Genomic DNA, 26,689 nt, shown 5'->3' on the forward strand with positions numbered 1-26,689 from the left:
GGGCTTAGCAAACATCAGCGCTCATCTTGAAAACCTTTTCTCTCTTCCTCCTGCAGTGTCACAAGAGGCCTGAGCCATCCGAGAGCGCCTTCTCTGATCACGTCAGGCCACGTCCTCCATCCCGCAGATACACTCAAGCACAGAACTCAACCCTAGCTGAGGTCCACTGACAGGCCAGGGGAGGGGACAGCTGATAAATCCCACTGCCTGTTATGGTTGCTGCTGCTCATAAAATTTGGGGTGGGAAGCATAAGCCCAAGCTGGACATCTGCTCCAAATCCCACTGCTATGGGGGGTGGAGGACAGGACACGTTTATATTACTCTGGAGTTTACGACCTCACGATACTCTGTTCACAAGAGACTTTAATTCCCAAGACAACCGTGTAGTGGCTAAGGCCATTAAACATGGATCACTGAGGCAGCTCTTCATAAGCTGGTTGAGAGAATTACCAGATTGGAGGACAATCAGGGAATGTTTTGTACATTTCGGAAAGCACTGCAGAGCCTGCACACACAGCAGGGACCCTGCCAAATTACGGATGGGGAATTGACAGTGGTTATGCGGATTAGCTATCACCACATATGGCTTATGAAAGATCCTGTGCGCTGGAGAGAGAATCTAGGTCACTGTTTTATCACATGCTGCGGGCCTGTGAAAATACTCATGAATGTGTACATGCCTGTATATGACACACCACGCACATGTACAAAATGCTGCACTCTTCATCCTTGTACCCTGAGGGTCTCCTAGAGCTGATCAATCACAATAGTAATTGACTATATGCACCCTGAGCTCTCCAAACCTCAAGACATTTCCAAGCTGGCTTATACCCTATGTCAGACAGCACCCTATGTAATATTTATTCTACGTATTCGAGATTAAATTAAAGAACACGCCCTCGGTTAACCAGATTCCAGTGAGTTTCTTCCAAACTCAGTAGAGTTTTGGCACAGAAGAGAACGAAGACAGAGTCAGTTCTTCCAGGGCCAGAAAACTGAGGCCGGCGTGAGGAGGGGACATGCTGGAGGCCTCTCTCCCTCTACTCCCACGTCTTCTCTCCTCCCTGCCCCACTCTTTTCAAAACAAGAATCAGCGTTCACCTAAGACAGAATGGACAGAAAGGGGAAGAAGGTAATAATGGCTGAGAGCCCACATGTGCCAAGAATGCCAGCTAGGGATGTGTCAGAACAGTTTAAAGAAGCTGGTATTAATATATCCCATTGTACAGATGTGAAAACAGAGGCTGAGGGCTTCACAGATAACTTCCCTTGGCTGGTAAGGGCCAAACCTCGATTAAAATCCAGATCTTTTGAAGTTCATATATTTTTTCTAAGTCTTCCTTTTTAAAAATTTTAATTGAGACCTAAAGTAATGTATATTTACTGCAGAAAATCTGGAAAGCAAGAAATAAGCAATGAGAAAGAATTCCGTCCAGAAACAGCTCCTGTTAACGTTGTGCCGTACATTCTTCTCGTTTTTTTTTTTTGTTTGTTTGTTTGTTTTGTCTTTTTGTCTTTTCTAGGGCCGCTCCCACGGCACATGGAGGTTCCCAGGCTTAGGGGTCCAATCGGAGCTGTAGCTGCGGGATCAGCAATGCGGGATCCGAGCCGAGGCTGCAACCTACACCATAGCTCATGGCAACGCCGGATTCTTAACCCACTGTGCAAGGCCAGGGATAGAACTTGCAACCTCATGGTTCCTAGTCAGATTTGTTAACCACTGAGCTACGACGGGAACTCCACACTCTTCTCATTTTTATGCATTTAAAAGTTTTTAGCAAAAGTTAGGATTTACCACGAAAACTTTTGTTACCTGCCATTTTTCTCAGCAAACAATCTATAAATAATCTTCTATGCCATTACATATTGCTCCACCACAGCTATTTTTAGTGGCTGCCAACAATTCCACTGGAAAGATGCATCAAGATTTATTTTAGCTAAGCCTAACCACAGGACATCTAGGTTATTTCCAGGTTTTCCTCTGCCCTCCCCATGACAAACCACGTTGTCATGAACACTCTAATCGGTCCTGTCTTTGCCTGTATCACAATTGCTTCCTAAGGAAAACTTCCTAAAAGTATAGTTTTTTAGGTCTAAGGGGATGTTATACTCCTCAAACAGGGCATGGGCAAGTCTGCATGCTTATTTCTAGAACACATTCTCCTCCTTGCTCCCATTATCTCTGATTTTCCAAACCACCTATCCTTTGAAGTCAAACCCAACTGTCTAGAGCAGAAGTCTGGGCCACTGCCCCATGGGCTCCTTTAGAATTTAAACCAATAGGATATGAGCCACATATGTCATTTAAAATAATCCAGTAACCATATTTTAAAAATGAAAAGAAACAGGTGAAATTAATGTTACTGACAAACTTTATTTAACCCAATATATCTAGAACAATATCATTTCAACTGTAATCCCTATAACGTTATTAAGGAGATATTTTATAATTTTCTGGTACTAAGTCTCTGAAATCCAGTGTGTATTTTACACGTATGGAGCAGCCCCATTTTCAGCGCTTTTGAATGGGGCTGTGGTACCTACACTGAGCCCTGCAGGTAGAGAAGGTGCCTCACTCCCTCCAGTATTCTGAGGAACACAGGACCTGGCATGAGTGAGTGAATCACTGCGGGCACCCCTCCTTCTGCTGGTCTTGTCCCATCTCCAGCAAGAAGTGGCTCTCTCTGCTTGGACCCTCTAGAACCCTCGAACAGTCCTTCTTGATGTCTCCATGGACGGATCCAGTCCTATCCAACACACAGCACCAGGGGGCCTGGCTGCGTTTACACCAGGACACAGAGTCTGCTTTTGCCCGATGCTTGTTGGGGTCATAGCTCCCAGACACTGAGATACTGAGCGTGTCGGTGCCTGGGGGTGTCCATGTGGGGACTGGCAGGTCAACGTGCCCAGGTACTAGGTCTGACCTCTATGGAGAGGAGTGGAAGCTAAAGGGACTGTGTCCACAGGGGACCTTGTGGGGCTCAGGGCCCAGGAGCCAGACTTTGAGGCCAGTCGGTGGTGTGCTGGGAAACGTCTGACAACAAGCCCTCTGAGGCAGATAAGGAGGAAGCTCTGATTTGTTAATGTCTGTTAATTACTGTGGTGTAAATACCCCAACATGGCTGATTTCAAACTACGAGATGGTGCCGTCACACAACAGGGAGTTGGGAAGAGACCCGGAGAGTCAGCTCTAATGAGCTTATATAAGTCAGCCCCGACAGCACTGCGCCCAGCTGAGCAAGGTGACAGGCAAAGGACAGAATGGCCTTCTTCCTCAGTGATGGCTGGGGCTGGTACGGCCCTGCAGGGGCCTCATCATTCTTGGGCACTGGGGAATGAATATCTGGCGACAGGGTGATGCGAGGCCCCCACCAGTGGCTTGTGGGCATTGGATGGCACCACGAGGCCGTGGCACTGGGCCAAGTGAGGACTACTTGTGAGGACGCTGAGATCTAGGGACACAGAGGGACAACTGGGGGAATTGTGGAAGGTGGGGTGGGACTCGAGGTCACACTATTCTGCTGGGAGGGGGACGACAGCAGGGAGGTTTCCTTAACGTTGGCATAGCCTCCTTTGTAGACAGGCTGGAGTGGGTTTCACATCATGTCTTTCTCTCCACGAATGTAAACGCCCAAAGGCTCAGGTCAGATTTGTCCTGCACACTTGCATTCTCTGTGGTTTTTTTTTTTTTTTTTTTTTTGTTTGTTTTTTGCTTTTTAAGGTCGCACTTGCAGCATATGGAAGTTCCCAGGTTAGGTGTTGAATCAGAGCTACAGCTACCACAGCCACAGCAACTTGGGATCCAAGCTGCCTCTTTGACCTACACCACAGCTCATGTCACCCTTCTCTTGGCTCCAGCCCTATGAGCCTTCTTTCACCTTCTTAAAGGTGCCACACTTCCTCATGTCCTCACGTCCTTAACCCACTGAGCAAGGCCAGGGATCAAACCCTCATCCTCATGAATAATAGTTGGGTTTGTAACCTACTGAACCACAGTAGGAACTCCTTGTACTCTCTGTTTTCAATGAGCCTTTGCCAAACATCTTTCTGGACCTGGTCTTTGCCTCTCATGGGCAGAGCATTCTTCTGCATCTTCTGCAGGATTAGGAAGGGTGATTGCACCATTCAGTTTTCCCTAGGCCACCATGCAAATTTTCAGATTATCCAGATGTTAAACTGTACAGAATACCATAGAGCTTATAGATGCGTCTCTTTAATTTACTGTCGTAATGTCCACAGTGTATATACTTTGAGAACCATTCAGTTCAAAAGAAGAAGTAACTGCATTAGGAGTACATCTTTGATCGTCCCCTCTTTCCTTACCATAGTTGTCAATAACCCAGCCCTGTGATTCTTCTCCTGACATGTGCCTTGAATCCATGCCTCTCGCCCACTTACCGCCATGGTGCGTACCTCATCCTTGTGGGTGCTCTTGCTCCCTGTTTTCTCCCACTGCAGCCAGGGGAGGTTTCTTAAGAACAGCAGTCAGGGTGCTCCCTTGCTAGACATCCTTCGGTGCAGTTCTGCTGGTCTTGGGATAACGGGTACAACAGGATCTGGCTCCCACCAACCCGTCTCCCCCGTACCCAGGCTTGTCCCGCCCATCTCCTGGCTCCAGCCCCAAGGGCTCTCCTTTGCCTTCTCAAAGGTGGCACACTTCCTCAGCCCATGGCCTTTGCACGTGCTCTTCCCTTTTCCAGGAATACCCTTCCATTCGTTATGCCTATTAGCTCCTACTCATTCTCCATTCCCAGCTCAAAGTCACCCCCTCAGGCAGATCTTTTCTGATCCCCAGCCTGGATCAGACCTCCACATTATATGCTCGCCACACACCCCATAACTCTCTCTCAGAGCTCTTTCCACAATTTATATTTAAATACGTATTTAGGTGATTATCTGTTTATTGTCTGTTTCCTCCTGGGTACAAAGACCACATCTGTTTTGCTCAATACCACATCCACAGCATCCCCCTCTGCATGTCTTCCATTCTGCAGGTGCCAGTAAATATTTGTAGAAAAAATGAGGCAAGGGACATAGCCAATTCTCTGCGGTTGTGCCAGGATTTTTTCACTATGATCCCATCACCGATAATAAAAATTCCATGGCCCCCAAAAAATGTTTTATTTTTTTCACTGAAATACCTGATTTCTCCTGTGGTTTAAGTCTCCTAAAAAAGAAAGAGATAAAAAGAAAGGAAGGAAGGAAGGAAGGAAGAAAAAGAAAGAGTCATATATAAGGTATGGCTTTCTTTCTTTTTCTTCTTCTACTACCAGGTACTCCTCAATCACAGAGAGCACTTTACAGTTTGTAATGCACCTTCCTTCTTTCATCTCCAGAGCTTGGTGAAGGGCTCTTGGTCATCGGTCTCATTTTGCAGAAGAACGCAAAGGTTAGAGACTTCTCTGCTAAGGTGGAGAGGACAGCATGCAAACCTAGGTCTGTGGACTCCATGTCGCGTGCTTCTTCTGCCACACCAAGCTTCCTCTCCCAGCAAGCTACACAGGCACCCAAATGGAATAGTGTCACTTCAGTTTTGCCTGGCATTTTTCTCAAATGCTTTCAGAATCATTTTTGCAACGGAAACATCTCTCAGAGGAAGAAAACTAGTTCATCACGGTAATCAATTCTGTCATAGAGGATGTGTGATGATGTTTGAAAATATAATCCTATGAACATCAGAACTGACAACTCTGAAACATCTCTAGGCTAAATCTGCTAATAACAGTCTTTAGCATGCAGGCTGGCATTCACATGGGTTTGGTGTGATACATTTCACAGCAGAAATGCCCTAACAAGGAAATTCCTCAAAGAGTAACTGGGGAGAGGACAGCTTTTAATAAGGCCCAATCCCTGAAAGGGTGAAATGTGAGGGAAGCATAAAGGCATGAGATGAAACATGTATTTCCGTGAGTCTGAAGACAAGATGGGGCCTTACATCAGAAAACGAGGCAAACACTTTCTAGAAGACAGGACTTGTACAGAAAAGGAGTCAAGACTTTAGGGCCATCACCTCTGAAGATCCTCCCAGAAAAAACTGTGCTTTGATTAGAATGAAGCAGACACATACAAATTGCAATTACCTCTTCTAAGCCTGCTATTCGCTCACTCACTCCTTCTCACCCATCTATCCACCCACCAGCTTACCCACTCATTCATCTTTGACTATCCACTCACCTGCCGTCTAGCTAATTATTTATCAATCTATCCTCCCACCTACCCACACATCCATCCATCCATCCATCCACTCATCCACTCATCTATCTGCTCATCTATTTCTCTTTCTTCATCATCCATTCATCTACACCCATTAACCTACCCACATATCCATCCAACTCTTCAGCCACCTTCTCGGTCATCCAGCCCACTATTCATCCGCCCACCCCTTCACTCATCTTCACACCCATCCAACCAGCTAACGAGTCTTTCCTGGTATATCTACTCTGCATAAAGCCCCGATGAGATGCTGAAGAGGTTGGAGACAGGGGTGGTCACCAAAATATCATTGATGTATTTGTTCCTTTACCATCAGTTGGAACTCAAATATAGGCCAGACTGTGAGCTAGGACCTGAGAACAGAGAGGTGAATCTCAGATAGACTCCACCCCCAAAGAGTGGGTAGTAGAAGCCTCTCCTGCAAAGCAAGCCAACTACTTGGGACTCAAAATGATTGCATGGTAGGGACAAATGCAAGGATTTCTGCATCATGCTGCTTGAGTTTGAGGGCCTTTTTTTTTTTTTTTTTTTTTGTCTTTTTTAGGACCACACCCATGGCATATGGTTCCCAGGCTAGGGGTTGAATCAGAGCTGTAGCCACTGGCCTATGCCATAGCCACAGCAATGTCAGATCTGAGCCGTGTCTGTGACCTATATCATAGCTCACAGCAACACTGGATCCTTAACCCACTGAGCGAGGCCAGGGATTGAACCTGCGTCCTCATGGATCTGTTTCCACTGCACCATGATGGGAACTCTGAGGGCCATGTCTTGATGGCCACCACTGGCAGCTTCACCCAAAGCAGCTTGGCTCTTGTCTGTTAAATGGACATCCACCCCTTGGCCAAACACCTTTTATTGCCAAACACCATGAATGTGGTGAAGGACCGTTAAACAAAAAGGCTATGAACTCTACCACCAAAACTTCGTGAGTGAAAGTATAGTACTGTTTGCTGCTTTGGTAATTATATAAGCTGGCCAAGGAAAACAAAGTTCTTCTGTTGGTCAATCTCTCTCTCTCTCACTTTTTTTTTTTTTGCCACCCTATGGCGTAAGGAGTTCCTGGGCCAGGGATCAGATGTGACCTGCAGTTGCAGCCTAAGCTTCTGCTGTGGCAACGACAGATTCTTAACCTATTGTGCCAAGCCAGGGATCGAACCTGCATCCCCGAGCTCCCAAGATGCTTCTGATCCGGTTTCCCCACGGCAGGAACTTCTCTTTCTCACTCATTTATGATGCATTTCTTAATCTTTTAAGAGGAAGACCATCATGTCTTTCAAGATAAAGTAAAGATAACGCAATAAGGAGGCCACTATTTCTGAAACCTCCATCATATGTGTGCCACCTTCACGAGTTTTGCAGCCATCTGTGCTTTTTCTTTATTAAATATCTGCCTCTTAAAAAAAATAGAAAACTTACTTGCTACCTTAAGTGCTAGTTATACTTTTATAGTACACATTAAAATCGAACACAGCTATTAAAATAAAGAGGGTAGGTCCTCCAAAAACTAAAAATAGAACTACCATAAGATCAAGCAATTTCACTGCTGGGTATATATCTGAAGAAAATGAAAACAGTAATCTAAAAGGATACATGTACCCCAATGTTCATAGCAGCACTATTTATAATAGCCAAGACATGGAAGCAACCTAAATGTCCATTGACAGAGGAATGGGCAAAGTAAGTGTGATATATACATATATGCAAATATATATTACGCATTATATGCACACATACACATACTAGGGAATATTATTACTCAGCCTTTGGGGAAAAAAAAAGAAATTCTGCCATTTGCAACAACATGGAGGAACCTAGAAGGTTTTATGCTTAGTGAAATAAGTCAGAAGGAGAGAAAGACAAATACCAGATATACTGTACAATGCAGGGAAATATAGCCATTATTTTATAATAACTTTAAATGGAGTATAATCTATAAAAATACTGAGTTGCTATATTATACACCTGAAACTACTATAATATTGTAACTCAACTGTACTTCATTAAAGAAGAAAAAGAATATAGGTCTGGGTACCAGCTAAGATCGTCCCCTCTCCTGCCTCTAAGGCACTGTCAGGGGACCTGCCACCACAGCTGCTCTCCTGAGGCCCTTCTCAGGGCCTAAACAGGGTGAGCTGAAATGAGAGTTTGGGCCAAGTTCCTCATTAAGCCTTTGCTTCATCTTCGTTCATGTAGAAATTTGCTTGCTGATTTTTAAATAGACAGGGAGGGTTGACAAAGTCTTCTATGAGCAACTTTGAAGAAAAAATTTAACATTAAATGTAATTTTAATGTTAATGTGAATGTTCAATGAGGGACAATGATATTGGGCTTCTATGGAAAATCTCTTGAAAAACGAGTTTGAAAACCAGTGGAATATATGGAAAAACTGCTCCACCTGCAATGAACACGAATACCCATAATCACACATTTAGGAGGGTGTGTGTTTGCTACTGTGCCTATAAACGTGAGAATGTAAATTATGAAAGACAGCCAGAGCTGCAAGAATGCAACTGGAGAAGTGATATGGGGACTTGCCAACCCCACTATCTCCCGGAGAATTAAATATAGGGGTTCGAGGGTGTAAGGACTGTACGCAACTGGTACAGACATGCCTCCTTCTTCATTATCTCCACACTAATTTAGCACTTACTGTGTTCCAGGCACCCTACATGTCTAACGCGCTTTAATCCTCAGTGCCCCTTAAGGTAGGTCCTGTTGTTATTGTAAGGATACTGGGGGCGGGGCTCTGCTCAGAGCTCCTCTTTATGGTTGAAGCACTATTCTCCAACTCCTGGGAATATTGGATACCAAGGGTTTCAGTTGGGCTTCACCATGGGGAATGGCCTTGCCCATGGATACGCCCCTCCCAGGGCCCAGCCATGGGCAGTGATTGGCTGATAAGAAGCTCCAAAGGCCCAGGCCGTGTACCTCACTCTGGACCACTCTGAGGATGACCCCAGGTCCAGAACTCTTCCAGGATCAGCTGTGGCCTCAGTTGCAAACTTCAGCTCAACTTCCTCCTCCGCCCGATCCTGCCACCTTCACTTCCTTACAGTGTATTACCTTTTTTTTTTTTTTTTTTTTTTTTTTCTTTTTAGTGCTGTACCTGCGGCATATGGAAGTTCCCAGGCCAGGGGTTGAATCAGAGCTGCAGCTGCCGGCCTACACCACAGCCACAGCCATGCAGGACCCAAGCCACATCTGTGACCTACACCACAGCTCACAGCAATGCCATATCTTTAACCCATTGATTGAGGCCAGAGATTGAACCTGCATCCTCATGGATTCTATTGGGTTCGTTACACACTGAACTACAATGGGAACTCCATATGATGTATTTCTTTTTTTTTTTTTTTTTTTGGTCTTTTTGCCATTTCTTGGGCCGCTCCCGCGGCATATGGAGGTTCCCAGGCTAGGGGTCTAACCGGAGCTGTAGCTGCCAGCCTATGCCAGAGCCACAGCAACGCAGGATCCGAGCTGCCTCTGTGACCTACACCACAGCCCACGGCAATGCCGGATCCTTAACCCACTGAGCAAGGCCAGGGATCAAACCCGCAACCTCATGGTTCCTAGTCAGATTCGTTAACCACTGCACCACGACGGGAACTCCTATATGATGTATTTCTTAAACTCATTCTCCCACAAACCTTCTGCTTGCAATACTCTGTCCCCGGGTGTGTTTACAGGGAGCCCAGTCTAAGGTGTTATCCCATTTTATAGATGTGAACCTAGGAAGCCTTTCTCCAGAGTCCATGCTCCTAAGCATTTCATACTATCACCTCTTAGGAAGACAAAAGTGGGCACCCCCCTCCAGTCCCTTCCCCACTTTAGGCCACCTCCACTCCACCCCCCACCACCAGTTTTCACTGCTCATTCTAGACTCCTGGTCTCTATTGGCTGTGACAATTAATAAATTTCACTGAACTGTTATCGGGTGGCCAGAAGGGGGAGCACTCACACACAAATCACTCAGTATATTCACTCAACATAGATCCCAATAGGTAGAGACATACCTTGCATCTGTGGCAGGAACTGACCCTACTTTACCACCACCAGCAGAAGGAAGGAAGATTTATCCTTGCATGGCAATGGCTTAGCCAATGAGAGACTGCCACAACTCAGCTAATAAAAAGCCACTATACTTCGACCTCTCAGTTTCCTCTAAAGGACTTCTGTTTATAACCAGACGCTCCCAACTTCCCCATCTCCTGATAAAGGAGTTTCTCCTTTGCTAAACTGGACTTGCATGTGGTTTGCCACAGTTGCATGTCCCAGATTGCAATTCTTTGCTGCTCCTGAATGAACCCATTTTGCTGATAAAAAAAACCAGCTGCTTTATTGTTTTAAGTTAACATTACCAAATACTGGTTTAAGCAAGAATTCTAGGAAGCTTGAATTCCATTGAGAAAGAAGAATTGGTGAAGGGGTGTGCAACTCCATGAGAAGATGGATCCTTCTAGAGTCTTCCACTCCCTGGTGCATGGCTGGCCATTAGCCAGGCAGGCATGGAGGATCACATCCAAGTGTGTACAAGCAACCTCTGCTCGAGCACACACAGGCAGCGCTGGCATCAGTGTTCAAAGCTGTGCAACTTGTCAGCTAAAATTTATGTCAGCTGTCCTCCCCTGATCACAGAAGACTTTCCTCCTGCTTAGCAAGCTCATAGGCTAACATACCTTGACACACAACGAGGGGTCTTTTGGCCTCAAGCAGAGAGAAATGCATGGGATGTATTATGGACCTCTTCAGATTTGTTTTCCATACTGGATATGGGTATATTTTTAAGGATTTTCCTCACTAGTGGGGATATTGCTCATGTTTAACTATATTACTTACTTTAAGATGTTTGCTCACTATTTATATTCTCAGCATTTTTAAATGTACATTCTTAGATTTCTGTATGAAAAAGCAACCAAACTTTTTCTGGGCTCATAACTATTTGGTTAGAGGTAGCTTGCAAATACTACAATTTCCCTCTAAAATGAGTTAGCAAATTAATTATGGTACCTTTACACTTTTGAAAAGAAAAAATAAATGAACATTCCCATAATAAATAGCTTTCAAATGTTCACACTCAATGGGATTATTGTTCAATGGGGACATAAATTCAGTTTGGGGGGATGAAACCTGGAGATGGATGTGGTGACGGTTTCACAGCAGTGTAAGTATGTTTAATGCCACTGAATCGTCTACTCGCAAATAGTTAAAACGGTAAATTATATATATTTTTTACCATACTTTTTTTTTTTTTTTTGCTATTTCTTGGGCCGCTCCCACGGCATATGGAGGTTCCCAGGCTAGGGGTCCAATCGGAGCTATAGCCACCGGCCTACACCAGAGCCACAGCAACGCGGGATCCGAGCCGCGTCTGCAACCTACACCACAGCTCACGGCAACGCCGGATCGTTAACCCACTGAGCAAGGGCAGGGACCGAACCCGCAACCTCATAGTTCCTAGTCAGATTCGCTAACCACTGCGCCACGACGGGAACTCCTACCATACTTTTTTTAAAGAAGGAAAGATAGGGCTAAAACATTGAGAACCATTGCCATAGAAAAAGCTTTGTAATGTGAGAGATCAAAACAAACGTTGGAAACATTTTTTTTTTTTTTTTTTTTTTTGTCTTTTTAGGGATATACCTGTGGCATATGGAGGTTCCCAGGCCAGGAGTTGAATCAGAGCTGTAGCCACCGGCCTACACCACAGCCACAGCAACGCTGGATCCTTACCCACTGAGCACGGCCAGGGATCGAACATGTATCCTCATGGATACTGGTCAGATTTGTTTCTGCTGCACCACAACGGAACTCTGGAAACAATTTTTTTTTTTTTTTTAAAAGATCACATCTGAGAGTGAAGTGTAGCTGGTTACAGGGTCCCATAGGCCTGTCTGAGTGACGAAGTTACGGGTACTTTAATATTCTCTTTGGTGCTTATCCTGTACTTTTTACATTTTCTATAATGCATAGGTATTATTTTAGTAATCAGAAAAGATATAGGAATTCCCGTCGTGGCGCAGTGGTTAACGAATCCAACTAGGAACCATGAGGTTGCAGGTTTGATCCCTGGCCTTGCTCAGCAGGTTAAGGATCCAGTGTTGCCATGAGCTGTGGTGTAGGTTGGATCCCGCGTTGCTGTGGCTCTGGTGTAGGCTGGCGGCTACAGCTCCGATTCGACCCCTAGCCTGGGAACCTCCATAAGCCGCAGGAGCGGCCCCCCAAAAAGGCAAAAAGACAAAAATAAATAAATAAATAAATATTAAAAAAAGAGAAAAATATATATATGTGTGTGTGTGTATATACATATGTTATTTTAAAATACATGAATAAGGAGAATATGTAACATGGGTTATAAAATACCCTCCCTCTACCCACTCAGGGAAGTAGTAGGTAAAATGTAAGGTGCTGTTTCCAGGACCATCTGGCTAAACTGAGACGTGTAGAACATTCCCCCAGCTGGCAGCAGCTGGGCATGGAGCAGGGCTGCCAGTCTAGAAATGAGGAGCAGAGTCCTGGCTTCATCCTTGCCTTTGACTCAGCAGGTTGTCCAGGGCCTCAATCTCTCCACCTGGAAAGGGAGGTGGTGGGAGGGGCTGGAACCACTGGTTGATTTCAGCCCTGCCCGGCTCTGGCTGGGCTTCTTTTGCCCCCGAATAGAGGCGAGCTTGTATGGACAGAGGATGATCGTTAACGGAGGGCTGAAGTATTCAGACTGCCTGTGTCCAAATTCCAGCTCCCCTCTCACAGGCTTTGTGACCTTGGGTAAACGATTTCACCTCTGTTTTCTCACCTGCAAAATGCTGATAATAACAGTCTCCATAGAATGGGGTTGTATTAGTTTGCTAGGGCTGCTGTAACAAAATACCAGAGACTGGGTGGCTTAAAATAACAGAAATGTCTTGTCTCACAGGTCCAGAGGTCTGAGATCAATGCGTCAGCAGGGTGGGTTCTGAGGGCTGTGAGGAAGAATCAGTTCCATGCCTCTCTCTCAGCTTTTGGTAGTTTGCAGCCATCGACACTCCTTGGCTTACAGAAGCATTGCTCCATCTCTACCTTCATCTTTCCGCGGAGGTCTCCCTGTGAGCATGTCTGCCTCCAAATTTCCCCTTTCCATAAGGACACTAGTTATATTGGGATCATGATACTTCAATATGACCTCATCTTGATTAATTACATCTGTAATGACTCTATTTTCAAATAAGGCCATGTTCTGAGGTACTTTGGGTTAGGGGTTCAACATATAGTTATGGTAGGGACACAATTCAACTCCTAACAGGGACTGTCATGAGAGCTAAATGAGATAATACCTTTAAGGGCCTCGTGGAGCACCCAGCAGAGAGTGAGCACTCAATCCTATTGTGATGACAGTTGTCATTACAGTAATGTTACTACAATCACCATGTCACTGAATCTTCCCTTTGCAGGGACCCAGACAGCAAGTGCACACAGGGCTCCTGCTGAAGTGTTCATAAGATGATACACTCCCCCACGCTGCTTTTCATATGGAAACAACTATGTTTTCCCTGACTTGAGGAAGTCGAACTTGCAAGCTTTGGAAGGCTAGGCATCAATTCAAACAAATTGCTAAACCACATTATTTTGATCTTTCAAATTTATCTGACAGCAGAAGGAGTAGGTTTCTTCCCTGTACTGTATATTATTTCAGTCATTTGTAATTGTGTTTAAGTAAATCAGGAGGGGGGGAGCAGCCAAGCAGTATCCAAGAACACAAGATTTGGAGACACTTGCATTCAGAATCTGAAGATCTAGGATGCAGCTCTGAACTAGGCTTACTAGCAATTACTAGCAGTACATTGTGGGACCCCAGCATAGCTACTCTGCCTCTCTGAGCTACAATTTCCTCATTCATTCAGTCAACAAACATGTTTCGTAGACTAAGAGCCAGTATTACACAAGGCACCAGGGATACACAGAGAATTACAGATTCCAGTCCCATTCAAGGGGCTCAAAGGCTCACAGTCCAGTGGGAAGGGACAGAGACACAAATAACTGAGTGCAGAGGAGGGAACCACAATATTCTCTATGATTAACACGGGGACAGTGATTCCTGCTTTCCCTCCCGTGCATCTCATTTGGTGGTGTGGACAGTGACTTCCTTGGGGGCAAGCCTTATAGCTTACTCCTGCTGCCTGGCCCAGGCCTGGCTGATAGGGGGCATGGGAAATGCTAGTTGAATTAACCAAACACCTAAATGGTTAGGAACATGCGCTTTTGAGTTGGCCAGATTGGGCAGCTTTGAATAAACTCCATCATTTGCTATCTGTAGGATGTTGGGTAAATCATTTATCTTTTCTCAGTTTTATTAAAAAAAATTTTTGGGGCCTTTTTTTTGTCTCTTTGGGGCCACACTCATGGGATATGGAGGTTTCCAGGCAAGAGGTCTAATCGGAGCTGCAGCTGCCGGCCTATGCCACAGCCACAGCAACTCCAGATCCGAGCCGCATCTGCAACCCACACCACAGCTCACTGCAACGACGGATCAATAACCCACTGAGTGAGGCCAGGGATCGAACCCCACAACTTCATGGTTCCTAGTCGGATTCGTTTCCACTGTGCCACGATGGGAACTCCTACTTTTTAAAATTTATTTATTTAGTCTTTTTAGGGGTGCACCTATGGCACATGGAAGTTCCCATGATGGGGGTTGAATCAGAGCTACAGCTGCCAGCCTATGCCACAACCACAGCAATGTGGGATCCAGGTCATATCTGCGAGATACACCACAGCTCACAGCAATGCTGGATCCTTAACCCATTGCACGAGGCCAGGTATCAAACCCAAGTCCTTGTGGATACTAGTTGGGTTTGTTACTGCTGAGCCACCACGGGAACTCTTTATTTTATTTTTTTTAAGGTAAATCTTTTTTTTTTTTTTTTTTTAGGGCTGCAGGTGCAGCATATGGACATTCATTCTCAGGCTAGGGGTCAAATTGGAGCTACAGCTGACGACCTGCGCCACAGCCACAGCAACACCAGATCCAAGCCAAATCTGCAACCTTCGCTGCAGCTCACAGCAATGCCAGATCCTTAACCCAATGAATGGGGGCCAGGGATGGGTACTATTCAGGTTCATTTCCACTGGGCCACAGTGGGAACTCCTCAGTCTGTTTTCTTAAAAAAAAATTGAAATAATGACATGGTCAGTAATTATGTAAATCATTCAACTCATTTAACAAATATTTATCAGGCACTTACTGTATCCCAAGCACCCATTTCTAAGTCTTAGGGATACGGCAGAAAACAAAACAGTGAATAAGTAAAATAGGGAACATGTCAAGTGGGGTAACTATTGGAAAGAATGTAAGGGGTGGGATCGCAATTTTAAATTGGGTGCCAGGGAGTCCACTGAGAAAGCGACATGTGGACAAAGATGTGACACTGGTTAGAGTCAGTTGCAGCTCTCCGAGAGGAAGCTTCCAGGCACTCAGAATCATCCATCCCCTGCAGGGTGGATGGTTTGAGCATCACATTCAATATCATGTATACAGTGCTTAGGATGCTGCCTGGCATGCAGTAGGAGTTCATTAATTGATAGCTATTATTAGCAGGATATTAATAAATGTAATTGCATCGAGGAACGAAGGAGATAGAGACTATAAATGTACCCTGTGCACAGGGCAGTCACATGGAGGACTATTATTATAGTTGTTGTTTATTACTAGCAATTACCTCTCGCAAATGCTCCCGACAGTCTGAAGTCACAGAGGGAGCCTTAGCAACTTACTCTCCCCCTCAGGCCTTGGGACTTGAGCCCTAGAGAGATGCTGATGGGAGAGGCTGGGGAGGGGCCAAAGGGTGGGTTTCTCTCCTGCCTCAGGAAGGAAGAGCAAGAGCCTTCCCCGCCCCATCCCCATCCTAACACACACCTGTTGGGAAGATTTTCACAGTCTATGTGAAACCATGACACCAGCTATCATAGCAATAATTTGGGAATCACTATCAGCAGATTTGAGAACTATAGACCCTGTTAATACTTCTGTTGTCAGTTCTGATTATTTATTGGCTAGAAAAAGTCATTTTAGTTTATAGAAGCCTGGAAGGCAGCAGAGTAGAAGAGTGTGAGTGAATTTCTTAATCATGTGTGGATTCAGTTCCCCAAAGTTAACTCAAGGTTGCCAGTGTTTACCGAGCTTCTTCCAGGTGTTAAGTGCTAGGCGAAGTGCTGTGGGGATCAGAGGGGTGAAAACCTGTGGTCCCTGCAAATCTGGGAACTGCTCATTCATTGGAGGAGACAAATATGGCTCTCCTAGAGGCTGCCTGCAATAGGCAGGGGTAGGAGCAGAGTGCAATGGAATACAAGGGAGACCCATCAGGAACCCTTTTACCTGGTGTGGGGGAGGTGATGGGGGAGGGCTGGTGCTAAACTTAACACAGGGATAACACTTGACTCGCAGTAAAAATTCCTTTTTGAAAATGCTTAAATTTCCCATGAAGACACATAGGTGTCTCAGATTGGGTCTCCCAGAAGCAGAGTCTAGGACAGGGAATCGTGTGTGAGCGATTGATTAAAGACATGGTCTCAAGAGGAACCTATAAGGGAGAGAGGAAGAGGGAAGAGGCCAGGCTTGGATGTGTTTTCAAGCGAGGGGGTGCCTCAACCTAATCCTCCAGGGAGGGGTCCTACTGCTGCACCAGCCAGTCATCACTGCTGCAGGCTGCTGGGTGGGCTGTGAGTCTTGGCTGCCTCCAGGTCAGGAGGCTCCAATCACTTAAGGTGTGGCATTGGGGCACCTGCACAGCTAGGGGATGGGCTAACCCCACCAACAACGCCTAAAAAGGATTCCAGGAGATCTGGCTGGGGCACCAGCAGCATCTGCTGCCATTAGCTTTTGTGGGGGATGCCATGGGCGTTTGAGGGAGGAACAGAGGGAGTCTGTGAGCAGATGCCTTCCACCTTTAAGGTGACTAGAAAATCTCCAGAGTGAATGGCCATAGGTAGAGAACTAGAAAGTGTTCTTGCAAACTTAATACAAGTTAGTAGATTTGTTTATTGTTGAGAGAATGAAATAACATATGTGAAACAGACTGGCAGTAGGTATAAATTGATTGTTGGACTTGATTCTGAATATTTCTTGATTAGACGCATATAACATGTTCTTTGAGAAGTTCCTGTGGTGGCGCAGAAGAAGCAAATTTGACTAGTAACCATGAGGCTGTGGGTTCAATCCCTGGCCTCGCTCAGTGGGTTAAGGATCTGGCATTGCCGTGAGCTGTGGTGTAGATCTCAGACATAGCTCTGATTCAGCATTGCTGTGGCTGTGGTGTAGACCGGTGGCTACAGCTCCGATTTGACCCCTAGCCTGGGAACCTCCATATGCCATGAGTGCGGCCCTAAAAAGAAAAAAAAAAAAGTTCTTTGAAAAAATTATCACGGAAACAGCAGTGATAATAATAATAAAAACTCTAATGATGATAATGCAGTTGGGTGCTAAACACCAATGCTATTTCTCTTATCGACCCTATGAAGTAGGTCATATTTCCCTAGACAGATGAGGAAACTGAGGCACAGATAGGTAAATAATTTCCCTGAGGTCACGTAGCTCCAAGTGGTAGACTGGACTGTGGCCTCCTTCTGCCTGACTTTTCAAATTTGCATTTCCTGTTACAGTGCATCACTGTCATACTCTGGGAAATGGTGCATTTTACCTGAGTTAGAGGGTGGACTGCTTAGCCAGGGAATAAAGGGAGAAAGTTAAGGTTCTCAAACCAGTTCCTACATTAAGTTTGTGTATAATGCAACTCCACTAGAACTCCCTAGGTCTGGGATGGGGTGGAGACCAGTGGGGTGCAGGAGAAATCCTGGAAGGGTTTGCTGTCGATCCTGGGCAAGAGCCAAGAAAGACTCATGAAAGGGAGACCTTGGAACAGAAAACCCTGAGTAGCATCAGGAGCTGGCATGAGGTCACTGGGACAAGTCCTGTTTTCTAGGACACACACTCAACACATCATCCTTGGACTGTGGCAGAGCTTCTGACAAGTTCTCTAGTGATCGCTTCAAGGACAAAATCATGAAACAGGCAGAATCATGAGAATCTGGGGCATGGGTCACCCTGATAGAATGACCAGCCCCTAAAGGGGTCAAATCCTAAATTGGTAGGGTTTTCTCTGCTTCTGGATGGAGTTCCTAAGGCTCTGTTTCTTGTCTCACTCAAATTCAACCTGAAAAAGATCTATCGGCTAGATGATGATATCAAATATATGGTGCAAAGGGGTGGCTGGTGGGAAGCTTCTATATTAGAGAATGAAAAGAGGACCCCAAAGACCACAGAGGTAGGAGAGATGGGCCAACTTGAACAAGACATTTGACTCATGTGTGTGCGCGCACATGTGTAAACTTTCCTATTTGGATAAAGAATCAACTGTACCACTTCAGGGTCACTGTCGGGCCAGGCAACAGCAGGTGTGAAATAAACAGGGCTTTAGCCAACAGTGTGGTTTCCCTGGGACGAACTCCTGGTTGGCTTCCTCAGGGATTGGAATGCCAACCAAACTGAGCTTATTCTATGATGTCCCCTTTTTGGGTAAAATGCTGGCAGGGGGTGGGGAGAGGGGGCAGTATGTGAGGCTTAGTAGAGGTACTTTTTAAAATTATCGCATAAAAACTTGAAGTTTAAGGGACACATTGGCGAAGGCTGGATTCCTATTCTTCCGCAACAGATACAAACAGATCAATAAAAGCTGCAAATCGCCACCTGCTGTCTTCGTCACCTTCTTGGTGAGATCAATTAGCGATAATAGCCATCAGAGGGGACTGCCTGGATCTGAGGCTGCTGGTCTCTCCCGTCAGATGTTAAATTGAGATGTCTAGACCTGAAGCTGGGTTGAGAGAGGCTGGGCAGAGGATGAAGATCGAGGCTATCATTTGGAGGAACACACAGATTATTCTCTTTGCAGGTGCAATAGCTTCTATATTAGGTCCACGCACAGGGAGGGAGGAGGAGATCACAGGAGATAGTTTAGCAGAATGGGCCCTCTTCTCACAATCAAAAATATTCCCAGGAACCCCCTTCAATTTCTCTAGAGCCAAGGGTTCTTGGAAGCCCCACAGTCCCCACCCAAACTGGGGTACATATTCCAGGAGCTTCCTAGAGAAAGTATTATGTAAATGTATACAATCTTCAGAAGAGGGCATAATGCGATTCTATGAATTTAGCCTCTGTCGTAGGCACCACAAAGTAAATATGGCGTCATTTTATTTTTTATTTTTTAGTGATTTTGGTGTCTTTTTAAAAGATAAACCAGAAGAAACATTTACTAAAGGGGGGGGGGACACTGCTTGTTAGAGCCATCATATCTTAGTCTGACGTACCCAAAGGATGTGCCCACTTTGAGATGTGGTATGTCATCCTTGTTTCAAGAGTCTGGAAATTGGGAGGAATTAAAAAGTGATCACCCAAAGAAAATTTGAACTTTGATTTTCACCTGGACACTTTGCACAGGTTCTCAAGCAGGTTTTGAAGGGTTATGGCCATAAGTTTATTGGTGACATTGTGCCTCTTTGGTAGAAGAGCCTACTTGGAGGAATCTGGTAAGCCTGGCATTGCACCCTTGCTCCCCAGGGCCTGGCACAGGGAGAACTCGCAGCACGAGCACCTTGCAGTTATCCACACGTGGAGTTTTGCTTACTGAATGGGGGTAAAACTGAGGCTTGCTCCTTGGTCTTTATGCCTATAAGCAGGATGGAGCCCTCCCTCCAAGGACCTTGGGCTGACCTTGGACAGTGCCCAGCCATTGTTCATCTACTGTCTCTCCCCCACTGGGCAGGGAGCTCCTGAGGGACAGACCATATTATTCTTCTCTATGCTTCCAGCACCCAGCACTGGGTCTGCTAAGCAGCGAATGAATGGAAGAACAAATATACCTCTGACAGGTTTAAAATAAACAAGTGTGTGTGTATGTGTGTGTGTGTGTGTGTGTGTGTGTGAGTGCACATGCACAGCCAAGAGAGCGCCAAGCAATTCTTAAGGCTGCTGTTTGAGACTCACTGGGACTGCTTGTTAATAGTGGGGATTTTTCGGCCCTACCACAAAGCCACTGAATCAGAAGTTCTGGGGCAGAGCTGGAAATCTGAATTTTTAACAAAGCTCCCTGGGAGATTCTCAAATGTATAGAAGTTTTGGAATGCCTGCCCTAGACAAACGCTGCTGCACTGAGATTCTCAGAGTACTCTGGGGTTTTGAGACCTAAACAGCCAATTCTAGCCTGAATCTCTGGTCACATGTTTGGCAGAAGAAGGATTTCCAGGTGTGAAAGCATTCTGAGATGTGCAGACCAGAGAGAGTAATGACAGGTCCCGAAATCAGAGCTGTGCACTCAGGGAAATCAGAGGTGGCAGGACCCCCAGGCCATCAGCGTGCAGGTGGGGACACAGAGCCTGTTCCCCAGTGACCTCTGAGAAGGGGAGCTGGGAGGAGAGCTCTTCTAAGAAAAGAAAACAGATCAGGGCCCCGAGCTAAGCCAGGTTTCCAATCTGGGATGCCTGGAAGAAATCTCTTCTGCAACATGCCAACTGGCAGCCACAGGCCCAGCTCCCAGGCGAGCGTGGCATACTGAATCAATTGAAATTGAGTCACGGATATAATTAATTTAATGTGTTTAAAGGATCTTCGGTATAGTAAACACGCCGGACGAGGGTGACCCAGAATAAAGTGTCTGCCTGAGTGCGGACAAATGGATACCGTGTGTGCTGGATAACGAAAACCCTTTAACAAATAGAAAATGCTTCCATTTATTTCCACCTCCTGTTCCTTTCCTTTCCAACTCTTTATTTATGGCTGAGTTGGCCTTCCGAGGTCTCCTTGGACCACAGGGACACTTTTTATTTTGTCAGAAGACGGCCTTTTTTCTCTGATCAGAAGACAATTTTAATGAAACCTGTCTACAGCCCTCTGACAGGCACATATTAATAAGCAGAAGGGGGGGAAAGCGAAGAACTGTTTCACTATTTCAATCTCTTTCTCAATTAATGGAGGACGTGCACAAAGAGGAGGGAGATGGCACGGAGTCGGGTGGGGTCAGGCCCCTCTGAACTACCGCCCTGGCTAAATTGAACCCTGTCTCTGTGTGCTTTGAAAGTCCCTGTCCATATCTCACCCATCCGCGAGGGGGTGGAATCTGAGGCGCTCTGAGATCGCTTTCAGTTCTGACATCCCCCGAATTATGAGTCACAAATCAAAGCAGGCATAAATATGTGTCAAGGAATTTCCCATTAAAAAGACACTCATCTTCAAGCTGAATAAAGCATTCCAGGCAGCCTCCATTCATTGCTCATCAAGTACGGATTATGTACAACTGGGCTTGGATGAAAGGGAGCACTTGGGAGTAGCGATACATGACCTCCACCTAAGCTACATCAGGCATCTAGAGAAAATGCTGAGTTCTAGGATTACGAGAAGCTTCCTAGATTCTGTAGCTCTCTATCCAGCCATTTCAGCTGAGGAATACCATGAAGTCATTCTATTAAATAAGAAACAAAGCGTGAAAAGATGACCTGCAAAGCGTATCCATATTTTGAGAGTTTTGCCGCAATGCTGCTGATGGGATGCCAGGCGAATCCCACCCCTCTCGAAGGCTCAGACTGAATTTGTACCCTGAACAGAAAGCACTTCCAAGGTATCTGGTGCTCTCCGGAGCCTTTCTGAGGGAAGGGTCTCAGGGGCTGTGGGGCGGGATGGGGAGGGGGGCTGCTCCAGCAGGGCTTTGGACTCTACCCAAGACTCTCCTCTTTCTAGTATATAACAGGCATGAAATCAAATTTTATAACAAGAGGTTCTGAGGACAAAAAAAAAAAAAAAAAAAAAAAAAAAAAAAAAAAAAAAAGACTTTTTGAAATCACTGGGCTGAGGAAGGCTTTTAAAGTTTCCAGGCTGAGTCTGGGCTGCACTTAGACAAGGCTTCTGCCGATAATTAATTAGAGCTTTTACTTTTGAAATGTGGGAGTGGATGCCCAGGCCTCAGGTCAAGAGTAGCTCGACTCAGGAATTTGGAAATCTTCTTTTTTAGCAATGCTCAATGCTCCCTATTGCCCAGAGCAGTGGAGTGGTTTGAAAACTCTAGGGTGCAATGGAATCACCCAGAGAGTCTGTTAAACCATAGATGGCTGGGTCTCAACCCTGGAGATTCTGATCCAGTGGGTCTGGGGTTAGGCTCAAGAAATTGCATTTCTTTCTTTCTTTTTTGGCTGTGCCTGCAGCATGCAGAAGTTTGTGGGCCAGGGATGGAACCCATGCCACAGCAGGGACCCAGACCGCTGCAGTGACAATGCTGGATCCTTAACCCTCTGTGCCATAAGGGAACTTCAAGAATTTGCATTTCTAACTGACACCCAGGGAAGGCTGGTGCACACTTGGAGGTCAAGGCACACTTGGAGCATCGTTGCCTATAAGATAGAGGCCAGCCCGGAGTTCCCGTCGTGGCGCAGTGGTTAATGAATCTGACTAGGAACCATGAGGTTGCGGGTTTGATTCCTGCCCTTGCTCAGTGGGTTAACGATTCGGAGTTGCCGTGAGCTGTGGTGTAGGTCGCAGACGTGGCTCGGAACCTGCGTTGCTGTGGCTCTGGTGTAGGTTGGTGGCTACAGCTCCGATTAGACCCCTAGCCTGGGAAATTCCATATGCCGTGGGAGCGGCCCAAGAAAGAGCAAAAAGACAAAAAAAAAAAAAAAAGAGGCCAGCCTTCTTAGCTTGTCTCTACAGAACTGGGTCCCAATTACCTTTCAGCCTCATCATCCTTCCTTTCGATATTCCTGGCAAAGTAATTGTCTTTGCTGAATGCATGCATCTCTCCTTTGCTCACCATGCTCCACCTGACCAGACCGCCAGCCCCGTCTCTGTATGCCTAAGGCGCGGCTCAAATGCTGCCACTTCCAAAAAGCCTGGCTCAGCTTTTTCATCAAAGGTCACAGAAATCCCTCTGGGCGTACACAGTCTCGCCATGGTGCTGAGCACTTTTAACCTCTTCTTGTCATTTGAATCCAGGTCTCACCCCCTGAATCTGGACCACAGGCTCCAGAACAGGGAGCCCATCTTAACTGGGCACCCACACCACAGTCTACTCTCAGCACCTGCACAAGCCCTGGTCTGTCAGACCAACAATGCGAGCCGGTGCTCACGCACAAAGGAAGGTGAACGTTTAAGAAATACGCCAATGGGGAAAGGGGGAGAAGGATAAAGGAGGAATTTGGGATTAACAGATACATACTACTACATATAAAACAGATAAACAACAACCTGCTGTATAGCGCAAGGAACTATATTCGATACCTTGTAATAGCCTGTAATGGAAAAGAATCTAAATATACATATAAAAGAATCACTTTGCTCTATACCTAAAACATTGTAAATCAACTAAACTTCAACAAACATACATCCATCAGCTTATCTACTCTCGAGACAGACAGATTCTCTAAATGACTCTTTAAATTAGCACAAAGGACAGCACTTTAGCCCTTTCAGCCTATTCTTTAGGCAAATTTCCTTATTTTCTGTGAGCAGAGCGAGTGGCATATATATCATCACGAGACATACATAACTACCACGTATGTCCATTACCAGAAGGCAGCGGGATGCAGCAATTAAGCGCTAGATCCAGGTTCGAATCCCAGCTCTACCTGATTAGCTGTGGTCCTTAAATGCTCTGCACGCCAGGCTCCCCACATTTAATGGGGATGATAACAGCACCTACTTCCTGTGGATGGGATATGGGTGCAGCGAGACCACTATTAACAATAACAACCATTATTTGCATTTACCGAGTGAGGACTATGTGTCTGGCGTTGGGCACCCATCATTGACTCCGATCTACATAAAATGCTTAGCACGCATCTAGCACAGCATAAGCATTCAAGAAATAGTAGTGATTCTCATCATTGCTCATTTTCCTGATTTCCATGCAAAGCATATATTATTATCCCCAGTTCCCAGCTGAGTATCTTGAAGCTCAGAGCAAGGAGCTTGCTCAACAAATAAGAGCAGTTTTCACTTTGTAACAGTCAATCTTTATGACCACGTGAGAGGTAGGTATTATTCTCATTTGGGGAATGAGAACTCTGTGGTTCGAAGACGGAAACTCAAAACTGAAAGCCCAGGATTTGAACCTGACTTTCGGTCTAGAACTGGCTCGCCCTACCCCACCACCTGGAGAATTCTACCTGCTCTCCGTGCAGTCATTCATTCAGGCCTTTCTAATCCAGGTGAGAGAGAAGCAGTTTTCCCAATGTGTCAGAGAGGGTCACTGCACCTGCCTGTTTCAGCAGGCCTGCAGTCGTCCGACCCACGGGAAATTATTTCAATAATGGAGAAAATGGACCGTATATCAGAGGGCGTATATCACAACTCCTCTCGCCTTGAACACCTCCAAAGGGCACCAAGGAAAGCCTGGGACTGACCGTGACCCCGAAGAAGTTGGTCTCATTCATGGCGTTGAGGATGATCTTGCCCAGAGTATGGTCCGTGTAGTTGAAGTCCTGGATCCTCTGGTGCCGGCTGCTGGCATGCAGCGTCTCCATGGCCCTCTGCAGCGTCTTGGCGATGACCCAGATGCCGTCATAGGCGTATCCGTGGAACTTGCTGGGCCCCACGCCTGACCGCTTGTTGTTGTATTCTCGCTCGTACTGCTGTGGCGTCTGGAAAATGAGGAGGCCAGAGGGACACTGCGTTACAGCCAGCGGGGACATCAGGCATATGGGGCTGAGAGCTGATATTCTCCAAAGCCAAATGTGAGCCAGGCATGGTCCGAGGCTCTTAATGCGCATTCTCTCATTTAATCTCCCCAACAACCTTGGAGGGTAGTATTGTTATTGTCCCTGTTTACAGATGACAAAACTGAGTGGGAAAGCCAACTGCCTAGGGCCAAGGGAGCGGCAGGGCTGATATCCAAACCCTGGCTATCTGTCAGGGCTTGGATGAAGGAATCATGCACCCTGACAGGCCTCCCCCTCACATCGCAGGGCCTGGAGCTAGAGTACCAGTGGAGGGCCACAGTCCATACATCTGAATATTAAGGGATGGACAAACTGTTCAATAAAATATTTTCTATCTTTCCATCCTCATGTAAAGATGCATATCTCCCTAATGATCTGGAAGGCCAAGTTTGAATTCAGAAGTCTGGGGCCCTCCATGAAACCTGGTACCAGACCCTACATCTTTGTGTTTTTAAAGAAAAGCCCTTTCCCTTAGCCTCCCAGGCCTCCACTCAGGCTCAAAAGGCTGACTCCAGTGGTAAGATTGGGAAATACTGTTATAATGAAAAACTAGTTAAAATAATCTCCAGGAGTTCCCGTCGTGGCGCAGTGGTTAACGAATCCCACTAGGAACCATGAGGGTGCGGGTTCGGTCCCTGTCCTTGCTCAGTGGGTTAAGGATCCGGCGTTGCCGTGAGCTGTGGTGTAGGTTGCAGACACGGCTCGGATCCCGCATTGCTGTGGCTGTGGTGTAGGCCAGTGGCTACAGCTCCGATTAGACCCCTAGCCTGGGAATCTCCATATGCCGTGGAAGCGGCCCTAGAAAAGGCAAAAAAAGACAAAAAATAAAAAAATAAATTAAAAAAATAGTCTCCATTATGTTATGCCGTGCCTTGGCCCACGAACTTGTCCCTAATATTTACTTTCTCGTTAGAGCTACACTGCACCTAGCGTTTTTTCTTGTCATTGACACACTCCCTAATATGCCCTCCCTGTGAGCAAGGGTCATTCCAGACAGAAGGTCAGGAATGATAACCCCGAAGACAGCCAGAAACCATCCCCGGAGCCACGAACGCTGGCCTTGATGAGTCTGAAATGATCTATGGATGAAGAATAATATAGACACCTTAATCAATAACCCGGTCTTCTAAGCCACACCTATAAAAGCCCTTGCTATCCCCTCTCAAGTCAGGACACAGTTATGAGGCACTAGCCTGCTGTGTCCTCCTTTGCCTGGCAAAGCAACAAAGCCATTCTTTCTCCTCCCCAAAACGCTGTCTCCGAGACTTAATTGGGGCCGGTGTACAGAGGCTGCATTTTCGGCTACACTCAGAGCTTCAGTCTGGACACAGCACCTCTGGGGGAGCTGAAGCTGCTCTGTGGCCCACACGTCCCCTTCTCTGCTTACCCAGTTCCACCTGCAGCCCAGCCAAGCTCAGGCCACACCTCCCGCCTCCAGCATCAGTATAGCCCCTTGACCACCTGAGAGGCTCAGTCCTCTCTAAAGATGTGGCTCCAGGCAATTGGGCAGGGGGTTCAGGGCATGGCCTTGCTGGGGGTGTGTGTGGGGGGGGGGAGCTCCAGGTGGGCAGGTCCCCATGGCCTTGTGGATTCTGAATGCCGGGGGGTCTGAGTGCGGTCCTCTTAGAGCACAGAGCCCAGGGTAGGTCCCAGTTGCCCAGATGTAAGGCCAGTTTTGACCTCTACATCATGCCCTTTCCTTTCATCTTCCATAACATAGCAGGGTCTGTGAATAACTCAACATTTAAAAAA

At 46.2% G+C, this 26,689-nt stretch overlaps 1 protein-coding gene across 2 annotated transcripts in view; it reads right to left on the reverse strand.

Moving 5' to 3' along the window:
* GABBR2 (gamma-aminobutyric acid type B receptor subunit 2) overlaps positions 1–26,689 on the reverse strand; it is a 390,041-nt gene that overhangs the window by 135,663 nt on the left and 227,689 nt on the right. For both annotated transcript variants that reach the window (XM_084990752.1, XM_021066509.2), the window contains exon 7: positions 24,623–24,859. In XM_084990752.1, the coding sequence (XP_084846878.1) occupies positions 24,623–24,859 (237 nt within the window). The remainder of the gene's footprint in view (positions 1–24,622; positions 24,860–26,689) is intronic.

This window comes from Sus scrofa, chromosome 1 (genome assembly GCF_054392235.1).
Source record: "Sus scrofa isolate SSC_HxYL_T2T_F1_AM1 chromosome 1, Sscrofa_HxYL_maternal_Yorkshire_Landrace_v2.0, whole genome shotgun sequence".
NCBI classification, from domain to species: domain Eukaryota; kingdom Metazoa; phylum Chordata; class Mammalia; order Artiodactyla; family Suidae; genus Sus; species Sus scrofa.